Source organism: Centroberyx gerrardi, chromosome 20, assembly GCF_048128805.1.
Source record: "Centroberyx gerrardi isolate f3 chromosome 20, fCenGer3.hap1.cur.20231027, whole genome shotgun sequence".
Classification (NCBI taxonomy): domain Eukaryota; kingdom Metazoa; phylum Chordata; class Actinopteri; order Beryciformes; family Berycidae; genus Centroberyx; species Centroberyx gerrardi.
Window position 1 is genome coordinate 5,590,923 of NC_136016.1, and position 20,901 is coordinate 5,611,823.

Genomic DNA, 20,901 nt, shown 5'->3' on the forward strand with positions numbered 1-20,901 from the left:
GGAAGTAGGACTAAGTTTCGGGTCGGGCTAGTCGGAAGGCCATTCAAATCCCCTCTTGTGGAAACTTGCACTGTAATTATAATAGCATTGTGAATGGCCCTTCCTAAAAGGGTGTTGATCAGGATTACCCTCCTCTCCCCCTTTCTCCATACTGCCCAAAGGTGTCAGTGCAAGTTTGGCGAGCTTGCCTCATTTGACACAGACAGGCTTGCCAAAAATGCCCTATGCTGAAGATACATTTGATTCCAGCGGTCCCAGCCTCCCCACCAGAAGCCCGGGCCCAGCTATTCATGATTGTATTAGGGCATCGGCTTAACCCTACATTCCATCAAAGATGTGGCTCATAGACAGATTATGATTTGCACAATAGTTGTAGACTGCGGGCACTATTCAACCAGACATGAACTCGGTTTGTAATAAGCGTTTTATGAGTGTGGTTAGAAGTTTACATAGCAAAGACCTGTCAGTGGATGAATGATTTTGCTGTGCAGAGGAAATGGCAGCACATAACTTTCTTACACCCACCGCTCTTTATTGCCTACGCATTCCTTCAACGTATTGTGTATTCTGCCATTTCTCTTAACCCGTTTTGTACTCACACAGGCTCATCTTGCTCGGTGCTAACAGGCTGTAGCTTGCCGGTTGTTTGCTGTCATGAAACGGATGATCAGCACTAGCTTATGTTCTGGGGCCCGGGGGTTTTTCCTGCTCGGCTCACGCGGCCAGGAGAACCTTTCGGTCCTTGTCCAGGTGACCTGTGAACTCAATGTCGCCCCCGCATCCTCCTCCTGTCTCGTAGGCCACCTGCGAGAGGGGCTTTGCCGCCATGGAGGAGTCCCACCAAAAGGTGATAGACGAGCTGATGCGGAAACACCAGAGAGAGCTGGAGAACCTGCAGGACGAGAAGGAGCGACTGCTGGCAGAGGAGACGGCAGCCACCATCGCTGGTAAGTAGCACCACAGATGGAAAACCGTGGTCTAAACTGAAGAAAACGTTAGTCTCCTCTTACTAAACGTTACAATTCCGAAGGGACTTGAAAGAGTGTAAAACTATTGCTGTGCAAATTTGTCACTAATGTGATTTAGCTTTGTTGCTGCCATATTTTTAGCTCACCATACTTCGGTGATAATGCAATTACACAACTTTTAAGAGTTTGCAGGGTGTTCTCCCCTCAATAAAGCTCTTTGTTTCTGTTGCCGTAGCGATTGAAGCGATGAAAAACGCCCACCGGACGGAGTTGGAGAAGGAGCTGGACAAGGCTCGCAAGGCCAACAGCAACGCAGAGAACGCAGACATCGAGGAGATTCGCAGACAGCACGAGTAAGCTTCCTATACAACAGTACTCTGTTATGGCATTTATGACCAGGGCCCATATTGATCAAGAGCCTCTGGGTATTAATGCTGTTCCACACTCAGTGTTGATGTTCAGCTCATTATGACTGAGGGCTTCTGGTCAATCATCCCAGATTAGCTCTCCTGCTCCAACAAGCTTAAAGGAATAGGATTTGCTCATTGGTCCATATACCTGTTAAATGGTGAGAACCAAAATCATCCATGTGTCCCTAGTAGATCACTGGTCCAGTGCTCCTTTAACATACACTATGTTGAGTGATAGCAGGTGATTAGTATTATCTAAAAGTGAGAAAATTAGAACTAGTAGCAACTCTAAAACTAAATGGTTTGTAATATTAACTGATATGTAGCCAAGTCTGGCACTTTTATGTAGGAGATTGGTAAAAATGTACACAAAATATGATACAAAAATTATGGGCTGTTTTTAACTAGCAGGGACTACTTCCTCTGTGTCTATATGAAGTCAACATGGTGGGCGATGGGAGACTGTGTACAGTTAAAAATCACTGTGCAGTGGATGAATACGTGGTTGCTCACCTGAAATAGTTCCAAAAATAAGGTCAATCTACTTTGGATAATGCTAGTCACTTACTATCACTCAACATGGTGTATGCTAAACAGTTAGCACGGAGCACCAGAGTGAACAATCTACTGGGTCACATGGATGATTTTGGCTTTTATGTTCTTATCACTTAACAGGTAAGATGACCAACAGACCCAGCTTTCATAAACTCAGTGTATTCCCTTAATAAATCCAGGCTCCAGCAAAGATTCTTTCATGTAATGCCAGACAGTTTGTCGTCATCTCAAATCTCTAGTCTTTGTTATGTGATTTATCCTGAGCTTGACTCAAGCTTGTTGGCTTCTCTGCATTTGCTTCATGGAAGAATGATTTAGTACTAATAAGATGCTGAGGTACCAGGCTGTTGTCCATGACTGGCTGGGACACGTGTGGAGGCACTGGGTGTTTACTGCTCACCTGCCTGTCTTCTGCATGCTGCGACACTTCACTTGGCATCACCTGAGGAACTGCAGGTGTTATGATCTGACTGATGAGGTTCCATTAGCAAAATAAAGGAGTAGTTTAAAATCCAGCACAGTAAATCAAGGGGAATTTCATTAAGCTGTAAATTGCGTTCTTCTTTCTTCATTATGTCAGCCACTTTCTTCTATGCTCAAAAGGGAAAGTTTGCTTGAAATGCTAATGTAATAACTCAATACACTCAATAGCTCTTTATTCAACTGAAGCCCTTTCTATGAACCAGAACCATTGTTTGTCAGCGATTGCTGGCTCACTTACTGATCCTGCTTTGTGAGACTTCACCCAAAGCCATCTCAGTCTGAATAGGGCAGGGCAAAGGGCTGCTAGCCCACAGCTTGCCAACTGTAACCAAGGTGACTGGTGGCTGAGGTAGCAATATGTGACCCTGCCAAACACGGAGTTACAGACACAGCTCCAGTCCAGTGTTTGGGACATTGTGTTTTTACGTCTGTCTCAGCCCGTCTGATCCTCATCAGATCTTGATTAACCTCATTCTGGCTCCAGGTCTGTCTAGACGTTAAAGATCAAGCGGTGAAGTAAAGCAGAGACTGGACATATTAAAGGATTGATGAATGATGCCACTGCAGCCATAATTGAACCCTCTGACTGTGTCCCGAAGCCAATCTGGTGGTATTTGATTTTCTCCCGGTGCGGCGCTGTGTTCCAGGGAGGAGCTGTGTTCGTTCCAGCGGGAGATCGAGGTGTTGTCGGAGCAGTATTCGCAGAAGTGCCTGGAGAACGCCCACCTGGCGCAGGCGCTGGAGGCCGAGAGGCAGGCCCTCAGGCAGTGTCAGAGAGAGAACCAGGAGCTCAACGCACACAACCAGGTGCGTTGACACCGTACACATAGCAGAGTGACACAGAGTGCATGTATATACCTTTCATTATGTCATGGTTCCGCCGAAACCCCCTCCTGGACTGCGCTAAACTTTGCTTCTTGTGTTTCTAGGAGCTGAACAACCGCCTTGCAGCAGAGATCACCAAGATGCGCTCCATGACCAGCGAGGACGGAGACTCGGTCGTCACGATACAGGGCAAAGAGCTCTACGAGTTAGAGGTAGGGTCGCCTGATCCTAAAACATATCTGGCAAATGCACATCAACACATGGCAAAGAGATGAATCAACAAGAGGTGTAGTTATTTCAAGTGCGTGAAATAGATTAGACTGTTTTTAATTGCTACTACTCTCCTGCCAGGTGATGATGATAATCTTTATTTGCACAGCACCCTTCAAAACACAGCCATGAAGTGCTTTACAAAGGACTAAGATAAAATCAACAGCACAAGCAGAGCAAGAAACATAAAAGTATAGCATAAAAACAGAAGCAAAGACTTAAAAAGTGAGTTTTAAAAAGTGATTTTAATAATGATACAGATATAGATTTAGCCTAAGCTCCTCAAGGAGGTTCTTCCAAAGTCTTGGAGCCCTGATGGCAAAGTTGTTTTCAACATAATCTTTCATCTTGTTTCATCATCTCATTTTCTAGGTGATGCTGAGGGTGAAGGAGTCTGAGGTCCAGTACCTGAAGCAGGAAATCAACTCCCTGAAAGATGAACTCCAGGCTGCCCAAAGAGTAAGAGGTTTTCCTGTTAGGATAACGCTCCCACAGGGAACATGCAGGAAATCAAGGCTGAGAGATGCGCATGGCATGAATGCATACCTTTCATCTCAACCCCTAAATAATGTGTGTGTGTGTGCGCAGGATAAGAAATACGCGACAGATAAGTACAAGGACATCTACACAGAGCTGAGCATCGTCAAGGCCAAAGCAGAGCGGGACCTGGGCCGGCTCAGAGACCAGCTGCAGCTGGCTCACGAGGCACTGGGGGAGCCGTCGCTGGAGGAGGTGGAGCGAGGAGGAGGATACGGTACGAAACACACCTCATGTCAAGTGACCACTAACATCTAATCTGCCATTCTCTATACCTGACTACTAGACTCCTTCCTCTGTTTTTTTCCCCTGTATTTGAGCTCTGACACTGCTTTATTTTACTTTGCAGCAAATGAAATCTGTACCTGCAGAATTCTCTTTCCTCACCGATTCAGCAGTATTTTCCATTAAAGTCTCTGTTTCCCTCCCTAGATATCATGAAGTCCAAAAGCAACCCAGACATCCTCAAGATGGCAGCTGCTGCAGCTAAACGCTCGGAGCGCACCATGAGGTCAAAGGTGGGTTCCCTAGCACCAGGCAGACTAAGACTAAAATCAATCCTACAACCCACTAAGCTGTTTATTTAGTTTTTCTCATTGAACTGTATCACCCATTAAGTCATGCTGCTTACACAGCAACTGAGTTTGAGCTGAAAGAGCAGTCTTATTTGAAGTGAGATGTATTTTGCAAGTAGAGGTCTCCCACCACAACAGAAACTTGGTAAGGCTGATAACAAGTGGTTTCATACTGCCATCTAGAGGACGGCTGCGCAATTGCATGCAGTACTGAATGCCTAATGGTGCGTCACCATCGGCAGTATTACTGCTTTAGCTGCACGTGCACATACATTTTGTTTCATTTATCCATTTTGTGAATCCATAAACCCTGCGCTCTTCATCATTTTGGACTGTGCTGCACGAGTAAACGCCACAGTAGTCTAACACACACTTGCTGGTGTGTTTCCCCCTTCTGTCCTCAGTCTGTGAATCGTGACATGCCCTGGGACAGTTAGGGCTGCTGAGGACGTGTAGGCCTCCTCCCCCTCTCCTTTAGGTAAACCAAACCCGACGCACCCACGGGTGTCAAGTACATCCTATTGTAATCCACCTCTAAAGCACTGAATAGACCTGACTGCGTCACTATTGCACATTAGTCTGCACAAATTTCCCACTTCACAGATGCAAGGTGGTGAAGATGAAATGATTTGAGCTCTCGCAGAGTGATGATCTCCCTTAGAAATCACGGGGTTTAATAATAACTTTGTCGACATGGTTCTCGTCTTGACTTTAATCTGTCTTCTCACACTAGCCACCCTATCACTTCTACGTGTATGTGTTGCTTACAGAGCCAGTGCCACACAGGGTGTAGGAGGTTTCGGGATCAAATGTAGCGTGGTGTTTGGGATCTCATTATTCGCCCGTGTTCTAGATATTTAATTACATGTTGACAGTAGATTGGCACTGTAGCAGCTTCACCGAAGAGAGAAACACCGCGCTTCACTGCCTGCTCAGGAACAACACGACTGTCCAGAAGAAGTTCTGTGTATCGTGGTCAGTGTTAACATCTTGCTCTCTTTCTCCCTCCAGAGTCTAAAGGAAGGGCTGACGGCCGAGCAGAGACTCCACCTGTTTGAAAATAAAGACACTAAGGAGTTCTGACAGTGACGCATCACGTCCGCCTACCTTGCTGCATGTTTAGAGGCCCACTATATTTTAGCTCTGTAATGACTTATTTAGTAACACTACACTACTACTACTGGTCACAAAACACACGTCGTATATTATTAAAAAAACATGGTATGAAGTTTGAATTTCATGTCTATAGAGTTTGCATTCCATGCACTTCAGTTACTGTGACAATTTTTTTTTGTATTGTTTATTTTTTGTTGCCATGTCTTACTGTAAATACTCTGTACTGTTTTTAATTGAGCATCATGCATACACTAAAACCATGACTGTGTAAGCTACTGTTTTAACTCCGTAGACTGTGTTGCTAGCCAAAGGATTACGTGTGATGTTTAACGGCTAAACACAACTACATATTGATTGAATAATACTTGCATAACCGACCGTAGGAACAAGTTTGGCCTGCAGGCCCGCACGTTACGCTAGGTGTGGTCAGTACGCACATATTGAACCTCCCCACCACTCCGTTATCATTTCAGCACAGATGGAAGTCTTGCTCAATAAACAAGCTATGGCACAAAAATGTTCGCCTGCATTCTTACACAAGTAAACTATCCGCCACGTTGCTTCATCGCCTGACTTGTCAGCTTCTAAATGGTGATTAACATCATAGATGTTTTCTGAAATCCTTGGATCGATCTTAGATTACCCGTGGAAAGGCGACTTGCTGAATGCATATGGATGGGATTCACTGATTATAATATAAATATATATATGAAAATTTATATAGATTTTTTTTTTTCCTCACTGCAATCATGGGTCCAACTGTATAGGAGGTGTTGGAGTTGGTTATGTTTGTAGTCTTGTTCAGTGGCAGTCCCTTTGTATTTATTTAAATGTTTTGGATTTTTTTGTCTCACATTCCCATTCCTCTGTACTCTATTATTGTAAATATAAAGCAAATATACACCAACTGACTACAGGTTTATTAGCAATAAATATTTTTGCACCCTGTCCCTTGTGTGACTGCTTTGAGGTTTCCGTCTTGCTTTGCTCCTCATTTATAACAATCACTTTCGGCTCTGCCCTTGATTCTATCATACCGTCGTTTCAAAGAACGTGATAAAATCTCTAAGGAATTCATACCTTGGATAATGCTAGAAATTTCATGTCAGCTTTTGATATATCTCTGACAGTTGGAGAAATGTAGCCTGCTGGTTTTGGCATCAAGATCAATTTTCCATAAATTACAGCTTTGCTTGGATTTGGTCATGGGGACATACTTTGTAGTTGAGAAGCTTTTATAAGTGAGGCTCTATATTTCATGGGTTGACTCCACAGATTCTAGCTTTGGTTCTGCTTTCTACCTTTGGGAGAGAGTTCTTGTGAATAGCATCTAAATGAAGAGCATATGTGCCTTCTCTCTTTCATTCTGGGTTTCAGATTGTTAGATAAACCAGGATGAAAAATCACTATAATATTTATATAATACTGCTATTCCCTATATAATAATACAGTGTGTCTAAAGTATAGGACGGTTATAGTAACCTTATCATACTTTATATTTTTTAAATCTATAGTATGACTGTAATGTTCCTATAGGCACTTACAATGTGTTTGTAGTACTCAGTAAGTTTGTAGTGACATTTTTAATCTCCTATGCTATCCCGATAATATCCTTATAATATTCCAATATGATATTATACATAGTTTATAAGTTTGCTGTGATGTTTGTATAGTATCCTTTAAAAAATGAGTATGGGGTTTCTATAGTTCTTTTTCTTAAAGTAAGTGAATCTTTGGAGTTTTCCACTACGAGGTCTCTGTACCCAAAGAAAATCAATGTAATAAAAGGTAGAAAACAGGGCAACAGGGTCTTGCTAAGTGAATTTATTTGGTCTGAAAGGATCATCTGAAACTGTTACACAAGTAGCAAAGTGTATAATTTAGGAATTAGTTTATAAATCATAAGAAATGCTATAAAATGTTCTTTGAGAGTGAATAATAGAGTTAGACTGGAGCAGAGCCATTGGCTCTGGACTGGAGCAAGTCCCTCACTTGTCTCCCATGATGCCTCACTGTTCTCCAGCTGAGTGACAACTGCTCCACTGCTGCTATCACAGCAGTGTCATGTTACCCACAGTTAGCTACAACACGACCGGAAGTAATGCGAAATAAATGTGTAAATTTAGTCACTCTTAGATAAACAAAATTTTAAAAAAATAAGATAGCATACATCTTCCCAAGTTAGTTGTCTGTTCTAAGTTTAGTGTTTGAGAATTTTTTGAAATTTGACAGCCTCACATCGATGGTAAGCACAGGGCAGGTCAGTGGCCGACTGAACCCAGGCCACCATTTGTTAAATTGACTATACTTACTAGAGTCATCCTAAAAATGCATTCTTTATTTTCACTTTTGTATTTTGTATTACTGAAAAAACATTGAAAACACGTTCGACAACAACGTTTTATTTTGAAGGTTGTATTCGGAAGTTCAGGTTTATATTGTAGCTAACTTGACACTGCTGCTATCAGAGTAGTGTGTTCATGGAAAGTGTGTGCATATTTATTTAATTTGGGGGTTTCTCTTATTTGTTTTTTTTAGATGAGTTGGAAGCTGATGGGTTCTTGAAAGAGATGCAGGGTGGGGCAGATTCTTGAATTGGACGTTTAAAAACCCTCCGATCCCTCCCGTCCGGGTAAGTTTTGATCGGCAGCGCAGTGCATTAGCTCCGCTCTGTCTTTGTTTCATCCAGCCGGGCCTAGCCCCGATACGTTCCGTTCTCTTTAATGGAGAGAATGTGTCGCCAAACTCCATTAAAATATGTCAATTTAATGTTGCCTTGCTTATCGGCGAACTTACACAATTGGCAGAACACAGCCTAGAGCTTTACAAACTGTTATGATCCACTCTTCAATTCGGCATACATCCAACAAACCAAGAACCACTTATTGAAGTAAAAATATCACATTTTAAGATTGGTTCGCCTGTTGTTCACACGATCTTCTTGCACCAAAATAACGTTGGCGGTAGCGAACAGTGTGAACCCACAATATAAGTTGACATTTTATCGAAATAAAGTGCTTCTTGGGGGATCAAATCGTGCCGAATTGAAGCGTGGGTCCTGTCGATCAGCAAAATCTGCCAAGTCATGTTCAACGAGCTATGTACCTTTGTCGTTAAGCAAGGCCACATTAAATTGCCAGATATTGAATGGAGTTTAACGTACCATTCTCTCCATGTAAGAGGGAACGGAGCGTTATCGGGGCTAAGCCGGGCCTAGCTACCTAACGTTAGCTGTAGCTAAGCTAGCTAACGTTAGCGACCCTGACCTGTCGACGTTATTGGTAAATATTTTCCAAAGCCCCTTCCGTCAGTCGTCTGGAGTGGGGCATGCCAGGCAATTACATATTACGGCTCAACATTTACGTATACTGGAAATAAACTATAACGTTAATTATCAGTCAAGTCACAGCCATGTTTCGTATTCAAATTCAGACACACGTCAGTTCCCCTTAGCCAATGTTAACGTTACCTGGTTCAACTTTCCACTTGTCGTTTTGTAGGGGGGAAAAAGTAAAACTTAACAAATAGCACTAGCCAACGCATTTTATCGGCAGGTGACGTGAATCAAGTAAATTGCGACACAGCTGACCTGTAAGTAGTGATGCAGTGGTAAATTAAAAGGTGGGTAAACTGTAACCTCTTGTGGTCATAATAAGGCAAACAGTCACCAATATAAAAAAAAAACAACTTTATTTTCATTACAACATTATTGTATGCTTTTTAATTAGAAGACCTCATCCTCTCATAACTTGCATCAGTTTACTTATTACTGTGGTGTGCACTATGCATTTACCTCATACAGATTGACGTCAGCCTAAAAAGGTGGGTAAACACTATTCTGCTAATAAAAACGAGGATAAAGACAGTTTAAGTGGGTTTACCCTCCACTACATTCCTGCTTGTAAGTATTGGTAAGCCCAACTCAACAAATCTTAACATTCTCTTCTCTTCTCCATCCATTGCAGTTGTTATGGAGCAGCCACCCGGGAGCTTAGATGAACTACAACCCCAAGACCTCTCCACTTCCAGCATCCCCACTGTGATCGACCTGACCAGGAAAGGCGAGGAATGCGTCCTCAACGCCAACTCCCTCGAGGCCCTGCGGATGGTCAAGAACCCCAGCTGGTACCCAAACTCCGGGACCAGCAAAACTGGACTACCTTCCTTCTCAGAGACTGCCTCCTCGGACATCAGGCTCCAATCAGGGGATCAAATTCAACCAGACAATGCCTTCTCCAACACTACAGTCACCCTGTCCTATGTGAGCAGGTCTCACGTCTTCTCCACTCATGACTCTCTATCTCAGCATTCGCCGCTGTATGGCGTACCGTCTATCGGCAAGTTCTCCCTGCACCCGCCCTGTGACTTGGACAAAGGGCTCGGGGAGACTGGCTATGCACTGAGCCAGCACTACTTAGAGCAGGTCGACAGGCCTATGGACCTTGCCACACAGACAGGACTTTTTCAGGCTCAGGTGGGGGAAGAGAACGATGTGGGAGTAAGTCTAACGCAGCAGTCTCATGAGATCAACGGCGGAGTCGTTTCCGGTGATGGCGACACGGATACGCCCCTACAAAGCGGAGCGGATCACAGCCTTTCTCGGGATACAGAAAACGGTAGGGGCTTGGAAAATGGTCAAGGTGATAGCTGGTCGGGTTCGGGAGCCTGCGTTGAATCCTCCCCGGAGACCCTCACCCCTGTTTCAGGGGAGCATCAGGACAGGGGGGGCTCTGAAGTGCTTCTCCTCATCTCTAGAACACAGGAGCCGGTGGTCATCCCCGACAGCGTGGGCGCTAGAGACCTGTGTTCACTGAGCAGGGAGTACATCAGTCCTCTGGAGGACCCCGTCTCCCCCTCCGCTACCTCACTGGACGACGTGGACGATGTGTTCGTCCTGCCCCAGGCCTCCAGCTCGCCCAGCGGCGACAACTCGTTTCTAGAGGCGACTGATGAGGCTGCGTGGGATGGCCTGAACAGAGAAGGGCCCATCCAGCCGTCTGTCCCGGGTCCAAGGTCTAGCAGCAGCGATAGTACACCAAGGTTAGATACCAGCAATGAACACAAGCAGACAGTCCATAGACGCAAGGCAGTTTTGGAGCCTATGATTGACTTGACAGATGATGGTGATTTTCTGTCAAATGTTTTAGAAGAGAAGTCCAACAAGACGAGTGTCGTTCCTCACATGAACGGGAATACAAGTGCGCTGCAGAGGACTTTAAAAAAAAAGAAATTGCCAGTGCGTCCTGGCAGAGGGACAAGGCTAGAGGCCATAGTCATGAACATCAATCCCAACAGGTATAAAGTGTCAGGATGCATACGCACTGCTAAGAAAGCCAAGGCTTTTCAAACCGCAGCTAGTGTTTCTAATTTAGCCAGTCCTAAGAAGAATGACACCGCATTGGTAGGAAAAAAGAAAGGCAGAGTGAAAGCGTCTATCTCAGCGAAAAAGAAGAAACAAAAAGCAGCAACCCCGCTGAAAAGGGGTAAAACTAACAGCATTAACACTGACAGTTGCAAAGAGTCTACCTCAGATTCTGAAATCATCAATAATTCCAAAAACTCACTTAACAGCACACCCCCAAAAATGTCAAGCCCTCAGTTCGCTGTGCACAAGAAGTCAAAGAAAGAGCCAGAGGATTTTTCACCTCCCGAACACTCACCGCAGGCTAGCCCCAACTGTGCTGTTCACACAAAGTCAAAGAAGAAAACGGAGCAAATTTCACATCCCCAACCCTCTCCACAGTCCAGTCCTCAGTTCGCTGGACACAAAAAGTCAAAGAAAGAGCCGGAGCATATTTCTCAACCTGATCCCTCACCAGAGATTCACGTGGCAAGAATGTCCCCACCACCCAAATCTCCAAAGAAAAGCCCTTCCAAAGGCAAGGCTACAGGTAGCAAACAATCTCCCGCTGCCAAGGTGAAGGCGGCTCACCCTCCCAAGAGGAGAATAAAGAAACACAAGCCTAGCCAGTTGTCCTCCATGTTCTCCCCCAACGAGCCGGAGATCAAGTTGAGGTACGTCAACTACAAGGAAGAGAAAAGGGACCTGAGGTTAGACACTTTCTCTCCGTTCGTCCGCGTGCAGCGCAAGCAGTCGTCCCCGTCACTGTGTACTGTAATCAACTACCCCGAGGAGGTGAAGCCGCAGCACAAGAAGGGCCAGCAGCAGCAGGGCCACTTCATGTCCGGAGTCGTACCCAGCACCTCTTGCCTCCAGCTGGGCCGGGCCTCCAACCACAGCCAGCACCAGCGCTCTCTCGTCTGCTGCCTGTGCGGTCAGTCGGCCAACGCCATGGACTTGGGTGACCTCCACGGCCCTTACTACCCCGAGGGCTACCAACCCAGCGCCAAAACGCCGGCCAGCACGCCGGGCCTCAAGGAAGACGAGGAGGACTACAGCGATTCCGACTCTTCGTCCTGCAGCGTGAGAGGAAGGGGACGGAAGTGCGCGCGCGCGCCGGCACCATGGCCCCTCAGGCCGGGATCTCAGCTGAAGCAGGAAGACCTGCTGGGGAGCCACCCGTGGACCGACGACGTCACCGGCAGCCCCGCGGCCAAGCGGGCCAGGCTGGACGCCGGCTCGGCAGCTGTGGAGGACTGGTACAGCCCGCCCGTCGTGCCCCAGGAACCCTGCGAGCACTGGCTCCACGAAGACTGCGGCATCTGGTCGGCGGGAGTCTTCCTCGTGAAGGGCAGAGTCTACGGGCTGGAGGAGGCTGTCAAGGTGGCGCAGGAGACGGTAAAGCTGCAGTCTAATCTTGTAATCTGAGTGTGTTGTTACACAAAGGGGCTCAGTTAGTCATAATTCTCGATAGATGCAGGAAGTTAATTATTCATGTTTCCCAGTTCCGTCATTTGATCGGGTGATTGTTGACTGTAAAAGGCCCGAAGAACTTTTTTTTTCATTGTCACATTCATTTCAGTGGTGAAATTGGTCTAACTGGCAGTAAAAAGGTGTTGAAAAGTCTTGTTTACCTTCATGAAACTTGCGGACACCCTGGTTATGACTGAAATCTTATTCTGTGGTGTTTTTAGATGTGCTCAGGCTGCCACAACCCAGGTGCCACATTGGGCTGCTTCTTCAAGGGCTGCCCCAACAAGTATCACTACAGATGTGCTCTAGAGTCAGGTAAGCCCCGCCTTCCGCCCTTCACCTACACCCAGCCCAAGGGGAAAAGGGGTCAAAGTGTAATTCTTTATCTTGCCCAGTCCTTTCTCTGTGTGTGTACAGGCACAATGTGCACGTTTTTTTGATTTCTTTTATCTTTACACTTCGAACATCTGACTCCTGCATTCTTGCATCAAGCTCTGATGACTGACAAGAATAGCACTGATATGAAGAGGAGTTGTTCTCTTAGGTGCACCAGAAGAGATTTTTCCTCAGAGTTTCCAAATCTGCTGTATTTTCTTAACATAATAACTCTTGCTCACAATATATTGAATACACCCACTATAAGCGCTTTGTGTTGGTGTGTGTGAGTTCATCTGTGTGTATTTGTGTATTTTCTGTAAATAGTTCTTTTGTGGTCTGCGGCAGGCTGTTATTATTACATCTGTTAAGCCTGAACTCGCATGTGTGGGCCGGTCAACCTTTTGGATGAATCACTGCCCCATCGATTCATGTTCCGTTCTTGTCCTTGCAGACTGTGTGCTCATTGAGGAAAATTTCTCCATGAAGTGTAAAAAGCACAAGGTGAGCATGAATAATTGCGCTGGTAGTTTAAAATGTTAATGTCTCTAGCGTAAGTCTCAAGTGTAAGTTCTCAGAATCTAGCAATGCATTTCCGCTAATATATTCTAGGGAGACTTTTTAAACTAAATATTAATCTTTTCATTTTTTTTCTCCCCTCACCCTAGAACAAGACATTCAAAGCTCCTCCTGGGAACCGATGGGATGACAGGTGACAAAGTGAGCGGAAACTGCACGTGGTTAGTAAAAGCCCTCTATACTTTAATCAAGCAACTGTGTTGTGTGTTTTGTTTGTGTTTAAAATCCCCCCAGTGACCTTATCACCCCATCCAAATGTCAACGCTCCTCTGCTAACAGCTCATCTCACAAAGTGAGCGCGTGGTTAAAACCACAAGTCACAATCTCAACCAAAAGTGCTCACCTATTTAGCAGATGAATATAGGGAGGGCATGCAGACCTATTTCAGCTGGTTGGAGTCAGTTGCAACAAACATGCAATGCACTCTTCTTTCACCTACTAAACCAGCTTGCAAGGCATGTTTCAAAATGTTTCAGCTGTTGAGGTCACCATCCATAAAGCCATGTTTCTTCTTTCTAAGCAGAGCAGAGGGCCTTCTAAAGAGAACAGCTACAGTTGAGGACAACGACAACAACAAAAACCAGAGTGAAATTGGAGAAAGTAGCTGTAGAAAAGTTGGAAATAGTTGTTTCTTTGATGGGAGCACACTGGCTGTGTTGTGGGACTTTCTGCTAAGTGTTTGAAAGTTGTACATAAGTACTGTTTGCTGATAGTGGCAGCTACTGCAGCTGGTCATTATAGGAACAAAGTGTGTGTTGTGTTTTTTTTAATCAGCACATAATGTGGTTGAGGCAGCGCTTTCTCTCCTAAAAGCAGAATGGTATGAAGACCCGCTAACGTTGCGTTGCTCTCCGTCAGATGAATTCATCACTTTAAGATGTTTTTCTGCTCGCTCTTCCAGACGTTCACCTGTGACGTTCCGCAGGGGGTTCTTCCGCCCTCTCCTGGTAACCCACGGCGACCGTGGCACCAGGGTTCCTTCGACTGACAGCCAGCACCCGCAATCAGCACCCGCAAACCTTAACTTCACCCTCTGCTCTTCAGCTGCACTGTTAACCCCCAACACTCCGACTGGGAAGACGCGGTCCTCCCCCCCCCCTCCCCCGGTCCCAGTACCTCCCCTCAGTCCCGTCTGACGGTACTCGCCACAGCCGCTGGCTTCAAGACACGGCCGCCGACGCACAGGGGTTTTAATCCACACCTCAAAGCCAAGAACACCGTTGGACCGAGGAAAAAAAAACACTTTCACTTACAATAACATGCTGAATTTGTAATTTGTGTTATCACTTTGTAGTTATTTATGAGGAAAAATGTTTTTTTTTCTGGATTGAATATGAATAACAATCAAAGATATTTAATTTTTTTAAAGAATTTGTAAGTATTTGATTATATTTGGTTTATTTATTCCTGGAGTTTCTCATAGGCGTCTTCTTTAGCAGTTTGTCAAAGAGGTTTTCGATTGTGTGTTTTAAGTTATTGGTAAGGTAATTTCGATGCTGAGAACTTAAGCCAGTCAAGGAAATGCTGGTTGCGTTAGGGTTGGGGGGGCAGGACGGTCTAGAAATGACCCAACTTCTGACCTAGGTACCTGACATGTTTTTCACAAAATGCCATTGGACACTGTCAACGCAACAGGGTTTTAACTTTTGCATTAAACAGAACGCCCGTTTTCGTCGTCGTTACGCATGGTATTACGTTTCCTCTCGCAACGAAGGGCGCAAAGGGCAAAGTCTCAAATTCAGACGAATTGCACTCGCGCTAAACGGTCGGCCCGGTCGACGGTAGCCGGGTATGAAGAGAACGTTATGTAGGGAACTGAACAGCGCGTGTGTTTGAATGTACTTTCCCCGTGTCCGGGGTCTTTGCAGGAAGCACTTTTGAGTGGCACTTACCTTCTGAAAATGTCTCGTCTTCTGCTCCGGCCGCAGTATTATCTCTTTCACCCGACCGCCCCCCGCCCCAATCGTCTCATTTGGTTCAGACACTCCCATGTGGTTCTTTTAGATCCACCTGTAGAGAGAACTTGCCATGTCTCACTGTCAGAATGAGACCGTTTTCATGATTTATGTTGGCTTAAAGCACTTTGTCCATCTGCGTCAGGCTTGAATGTGTATCCTGTAGATGCCCCATGTTCCAGTGTTGAAAACGGAGGGGTAGCTGCCTGCACGGCCCCAATACTACGTGTTATCTTAAAGGAGTTTGAATATAGTTTTATTGTGTTCCCTGGTTGGGGGAGAATTGGTTCAAGCAGGCTTAGGTTTTCCTGGAAGGAAAGTGATGGCGTTCGTCACAAGTACTGTGTTGTTTATTGGGATTTCTCCACTGTGGCAACTCATCACAATAGTTAATTTCTGGTCTCAGTTTCAGTTTCCATTGTACCAATATTTAAAGTCAGCCAGCCCTAGCCTGCATCGCTGACTAAACTTGGTGTACCTCGCTCAGTTTCTTTGTACGATCTATTTACAAGGGCAAGCGTCTTTGCTCTCTTTAGAATCACAGGACCATTCAGCTGCAGGATCTTCGCGTCTTCTGACCTCGACAGTGTCACTAATGTTTAACCGAGAGTGTTGTAGCAAGTTGCTTCCCTTCTGACATTGGAAGTCTTTGGTTTACATCTTCCTGTATCTTTAGTTTTTACAGGAACGGCCATTCTGGTATTGATAAGATTCCTGATCCGCTGTTTTGTTTTTCTCTTTCAGCTCAGTTCACTGCTAGTTTCTGACTCGGGCCTAAGCGATGCTTTTCCACCACAACCTTTTTTCTTAAAAAGCCTTATCTGATCTACTAGAGGTATACAAATTAGTTTTTCCTTTCCTATACTTACCAGCTTGTGGTGCAACGACAAATCATTGGATGTACATTGCCTTCCTTTGGACATCCTGATGACTAAAGGCAGCTTGCATGCACTTTTCTGCTGCAAACTTTGTTGTTATTAATAGAAGACGTCTGGTAGGCCGGCTCCAAACGACCCCACCCCACCCCCCACCCTTCGCCCCCACCCTCCTACCACATAGGCACACTCTGAGTATCCGGGACTTGTGTGAACCATGCGTTGAGATTTGTCCCCAGCTTATTTGTACCTGCATAATCAGGTGTGGAGGTTCAGGGCTGCTGGGTTCCCGGGACCGGCCACACTGTAAAGCCTGCATGTTTCGTTCATGCGTTTTTAGAGAAGAAGTCAATGTGATCAGTGTTAGTGAAACGTCCCGTATGTAATTTTTGCATAGCACCATTAGGGGCAGCGGTGTGCTGTCCGAGACCGTGTGTGTGTGTGTGTGTGTGTGTGTGTGTGTGTGTGTGTGTGTGTGTGTGTGTGTGTGTGTGTGTGTGTGTGTGTGTGTGTGTGTGTGTGTGTGTGTGTGTGTGTGTGTGTGTGTGTGTGTGTGTGTGTGTGTGGTCCGTGCAGGCTGGATCGTAGCCATGACTGAATGTTGCAGAGATCCACACAGAGGGAACTGATGGCTTTGTCTCACCAACACAGCGGGAGACCAACACACCCGCAACACCACCTATCATTAATTTGTGCCATCTTTTCTGTTTTTGTGTATTTTATATCTGTTGCAGTGACTGTGTTTTTGACTTCAACAAGCAGCGGCACATGTATGGGTGTGTCACCAAGCCTGAATTCTCACTGCAGTACGTTTTGTTTTTTATTTCAAGCAGTTGTACGCATCGTACCAAATACAGCTTTTGGAATATGTTTTATGAAAACGTGTTTGGATTTTTCTAATATTTTGTCCGTGTCTAAATCTCAGGGCTGAATCTCAGATATTCTAATGATTTGAATTTTATGATTTTGTCTTTTGTTTGACTGGAGCAATGATACATGTAGCAGGACATTGTTATCTGAGCAGATGCAAAGCCTTCTCTACTGGTACACACGCTACCCATCACATTCCAACGCCTCCTCCATGTGTCTGTCAGTGCTGTGGCGTTTTTTAGGTTTAACATGGGGTTAGGACTGCCAACTCATGTCGTTTTTTTTTCATCGCCTTTTATTTTACGGCAACATTTTGTACTGTGTGTTCCACCTCTTTGCGAGTCGGAGGTCATGTAATTGTCGAAAATAAATATTTTGTTCAATGTTGTCCTTTCCGCAGAAGATTCGTGTTGTTCTTGGACATCAAATCTTGTTTCCTTTGATCGGCTTGTGCAGTGGGTTTCTTATTCAGTCTCAAATGTTATATTCAGAGCATTACCGACTGTATGGGCTCCTAATGCAAACATCACTACAAATTCATTCAGTCCCCTAGGTGCTGGTGTTAGACATGCAGCTGCACACTGTGCTGGTTGGCTGCTAACTGACCACTAGCATACAAATGATGATGTGATGTAATTTGAGGCAATCAGAAAAGACTCCGCCTGCATCTCCTGCATTGTCCTGGAGCATCACACCAAGGTTGGGGCCATTCATGACCTGAATTGAGAATGAGTTGGAATTTGAATTGTACCCATCTCTGAAGAAACAGAATTGGAATTGAATTGGAATGATAGGAAACAGAACAGAATTCCATTAAATTCTATTTAATTCCACTTCTAAGAGAGGTTGTCTTGACTTGACAATATATAACACTACATGTAATCCCAGATATGTGGTAAGAAAAAACAAAAACACATGGAATTTCGAAGAATTTCATTGAATTAAATTCAACTTCCTGAAATTCCAATTCAATTCCAAATCTATTTCTTGTAGGTTTTTTCAAATTTCAATTCCAAATCCAATTCCTCAGTTGGAATCGATGCGTTCATTCATGAATTGACCCCGACCCTGCATCACACGCCAAAAACCCTGGGGGGGAAAAAAAACAAGACAAAACTCCCAACCAAACATCACTCCAACAAGAATTCTCAGTTTATTTGTCGACTAAATCGGAGCTTACAGGAAGACAGTTGTATTGCAAAGACAGAACCGGATACGAGTTCTAGTGCTGTGTTTCAATCTACTCACTAAAACTCCACTAAAACCATGGTGCTTCGAAAATATGCCACTGGACAGAAAGACACGGGAACTCCATTACACGGCTTGCAACACGTTACGTCATGGTGGAGCTGAGCAGTGACCGACTCGGGCGTCAGGAGGAAGACTCCTCCTCGTTCTTCCTCCTAACTCAGGTGTCCTCAGCTGCAGCGGTGCGTTTACTGACCCTGATCTTTGTTTCACATCACTTTACTAAAAGATATCCAACTTAACAAGTCATTTAATCTTGAACCGAGTCGTAAAATCTTGATTTTTTTGGAACAGGTGAAGATTTGGGGAGATTATTTCACTTGATTCCATTGAAAATCAGCTTCAATCCAAGAATTTTCTTCAATCAAGTGTAATGTTCTTGATTTAGGCTGAGTAATCTCCCTTATTCCGTCTTGCTTCAAGATACTTGACACTTGTTTCTAGAAAATTCCTGAAACAAGTGAAACTGAATTGGAAACAAGTGGAATTATCTCAAATGTTTCACTTATTTTAAGAACAATGTTAAGACTGAATATGAGGCAAAATGACTTAAGATACATTTTTCCTGCTTTGTAGATTCACATGGGAAGTGCTTAAGAGGAAAGGGTCGTCATGAGGTATTGGAGGGGGAATACTGAGCAGAAAGCTGTAAGAGAGTGACATGATGAGGTATTGTAGAGGCCAGTGAAGGTAGATTGGTCTCGTCTTAAACACTTGAACCCAGTTGAATCTGACATCGCTGTTCCAGAACCAGTGTGAATGAAAACAGCACCGCTACAGTGTTCGGATCAGGACCGCCCTTTGTTCCGAGTCAGAAGGCTGCCCGATGAGGTCAGAGATTGTCACAAGATGTAGTCATTTGCATACTGGCTCACTGATCTGAGAGCAGCTTTGTGAATAAAGAGTCTGAGCTGATCCTTGATCCCTGTTCAAAGCCATTAAGCAGATCAAAGTTGAGGCTTTTGACTTTAATGAGATAAAGACACGTTTTCCTCGCAGCTCTGCTATATCTATATCTATAGAACTACAGCTTGTGACAAGAGAAAGCAATGAGCAGTTTTTCACAACAGAGCTTCAGCACATACAAGTTCATGCAGATTTATGTCCGGAAATCGCGACGCACAAAATGCCCATTCCCCACGCATGATCCAATGCTCTTGACTTTTTTTTTCTCTTCAAATTATTTTGGTAATATTTATGATAAGCCAAAGAAAGGGTAATGGTTTACTTTTTTTTCTCCTTATTTTTTGGCAAAAACCTAAGAAAATCCGCTCTAGACTTCAAATTTCAAAGCAAAGTTTTCTCCTAAAAATAACATCGTTTGAGACTTTTATTTTGAAACAACGCCTCTCGCTGTATGTCTTTCATGCTTAGCGTAAAGTATTTTTCTGTTCCTAAAAGGTGGTGAGATGGATACACAACATTAACAGCATACAAATACAACACACTGAATAAAAACTAATTATTGTTCAGATTTTTAGCCCTAGGATGTCTCGAGAGATCATAACAGCAATATTCACTCTGGGACATAATGCAAGAAATTGTGCTACAGCAAAAATTCCACATCACAACATTTTACAATTCTTTTTTTTTTTTTCATGTTTGTTTGTTTTTTGTAAAGCCAAAGTCAAATTTTCATAAAGATATGTTGGAGCTATTCATCATGCAATTTATAAAATGTTACCGCGTACTTCTTCAATGAGTTTTTTCAGATCGAATTGAAAATGCTAAATGAGCAATTTTTTTTCGTTTCTTTTCAGACTTGTCGAACATTTCAAAGAAAGGAGAAACTATACAAAAACAGAATTCCGAGCGTGTGTAGAAAATAGTCTTTAAACCATGAAGTAGATATGTTTGACGTGAAGAACGGGGGTAAAGTAAAGAGACATCAGAAGCCTTCTGTCTGGTCTGAGGCTCAGGAGGGACATCTTGGTTTGCGGCCAATAGCGGGGAAAATATTCCCTCTAGAAAGCATTGAATCAAAATGAATACTTTACCTCTCGCCATCTGCTGGCCTCGAGCGCTCCAGCTTTGATATGTACATCTATTGATTCAATTATGTACAGCAGCCAACCAAACATGTTGCACAAACAAGTGGATTTGGCACAGGTTTGCCCCCAAATGCCTCGTTACTTAGTGAAGTGAAATCAAACGGAAAAAAAACACAAACAAAGCTACTTTACAAAACCAATAGAAAAAATAGAGTCTGGAGTCTTTTTCGATTCAAATAAATACTAGAATTCTCAAAGCATAAAAGGAAAATAAATCCACTTAGTCATCTTTTTGGATTCATACGACACAGTGATATACGCACAGACACACTCGCACTTTCACATTTTGTTACACATGAGACGTTTAAAACCACCGTTCGCTTGTTTTTTTTTGTCTTTCATGGTATTTCCATGAGCTGTGTTTTTAAGTCGGCTTCAAAAATACAAATCAGTAG

At 44.2% G+C, this 20,901-nt stretch overlaps 2 protein-coding genes across 6 annotated transcripts in view; both read left to right on the forward strand.

The window, feature by feature from the left end:
- Positions 1-6,678, forward strand: part of mpripb (myosin phosphatase Rho interacting protein b) — a 35,545-nt gene extending 28,867 nt beyond the window's left edge. For 4 of the 5 annotated variants that reach the window (XM_071907811.2, XM_071907814.2, XM_071907815.2 and 1 more), the window contains 8 exons: positions 800-947; positions 1,204-1,321; positions 3,064-3,223; positions 3,346-3,453; positions 3,884-3,970; positions 4,100-4,265; positions 4,481-4,566; positions 5,635-6,678. In XM_071907811.2, coding sequence (XP_071763912.2) covers positions 800-947; positions 1,204-1,321; positions 3,064-3,223; positions 3,346-3,453; positions 3,884-3,970; positions 4,100-4,265; positions 4,481-4,566; positions 5,635-5,706 — 945 coding nt within the window. In that variant the 3' untranslated portion in view covers positions 5,707-6,678. Of the gene's footprint in view, positions 1-799; positions 948-1,203; positions 1,322-3,063; positions 3,224-3,345; positions 3,454-3,883; positions 3,971-4,099; positions 4,266-4,480; positions 4,567-5,027; positions 5,102-5,634 lie in introns of all 5 variants that reach the window. The other variant, XM_078290746.1, reaches the window with a different exon arrangement.
- A 1,544-nt stretch (positions 6,679-8,222) lies between these two features.
- Positions 8,223-17,603, forward strand: LOC139918439 (uncharacterized). The gene is made up of 6 exons (XM_071907834.2): positions 8,223-8,371; positions 9,705-12,478; positions 12,775-12,868; positions 13,383-13,432; positions 13,597-13,668; positions 14,409-17,603. The coding sequence occupies exons 2-5, from the start codon at positions 9,710-9,712 to the stop codon at positions 13,642-13,644; spliced, it is 2,961 nt and encodes a 986-aa protein (XP_071763935.2). The 5' UTR covers positions 8,223-8,371; positions 9,705-9,709; the 3' UTR covers positions 13,645-13,668; positions 14,409-17,603.
- Positions 17,604-20,901: the final 3,298 nt, after the last annotated feature.

Coding starts and splice junctions, on each gene's coding strand:
- LOC139918439 (XM_071907834.2), top strand. CDS start 9,710: ATGGAGCAGCCACCCGGGAGCTTAGATGAACTACAACCCCAAGACCTC. Junction 12,869..13,382: donor CAGATGTGCTCTAGAGTCAG/GTAAGCCCCGCC, acceptor TTGTCCTTGCAG/ACTGTGTGCTCATTGAGGAA. Junction 13,433..13,596: donor TGAAGTGTAAAAAGCACAAG/GTGAGCATGAAT, acceptor CCCTCACCCTAG/AACAAGACATTCAAAGCTCC.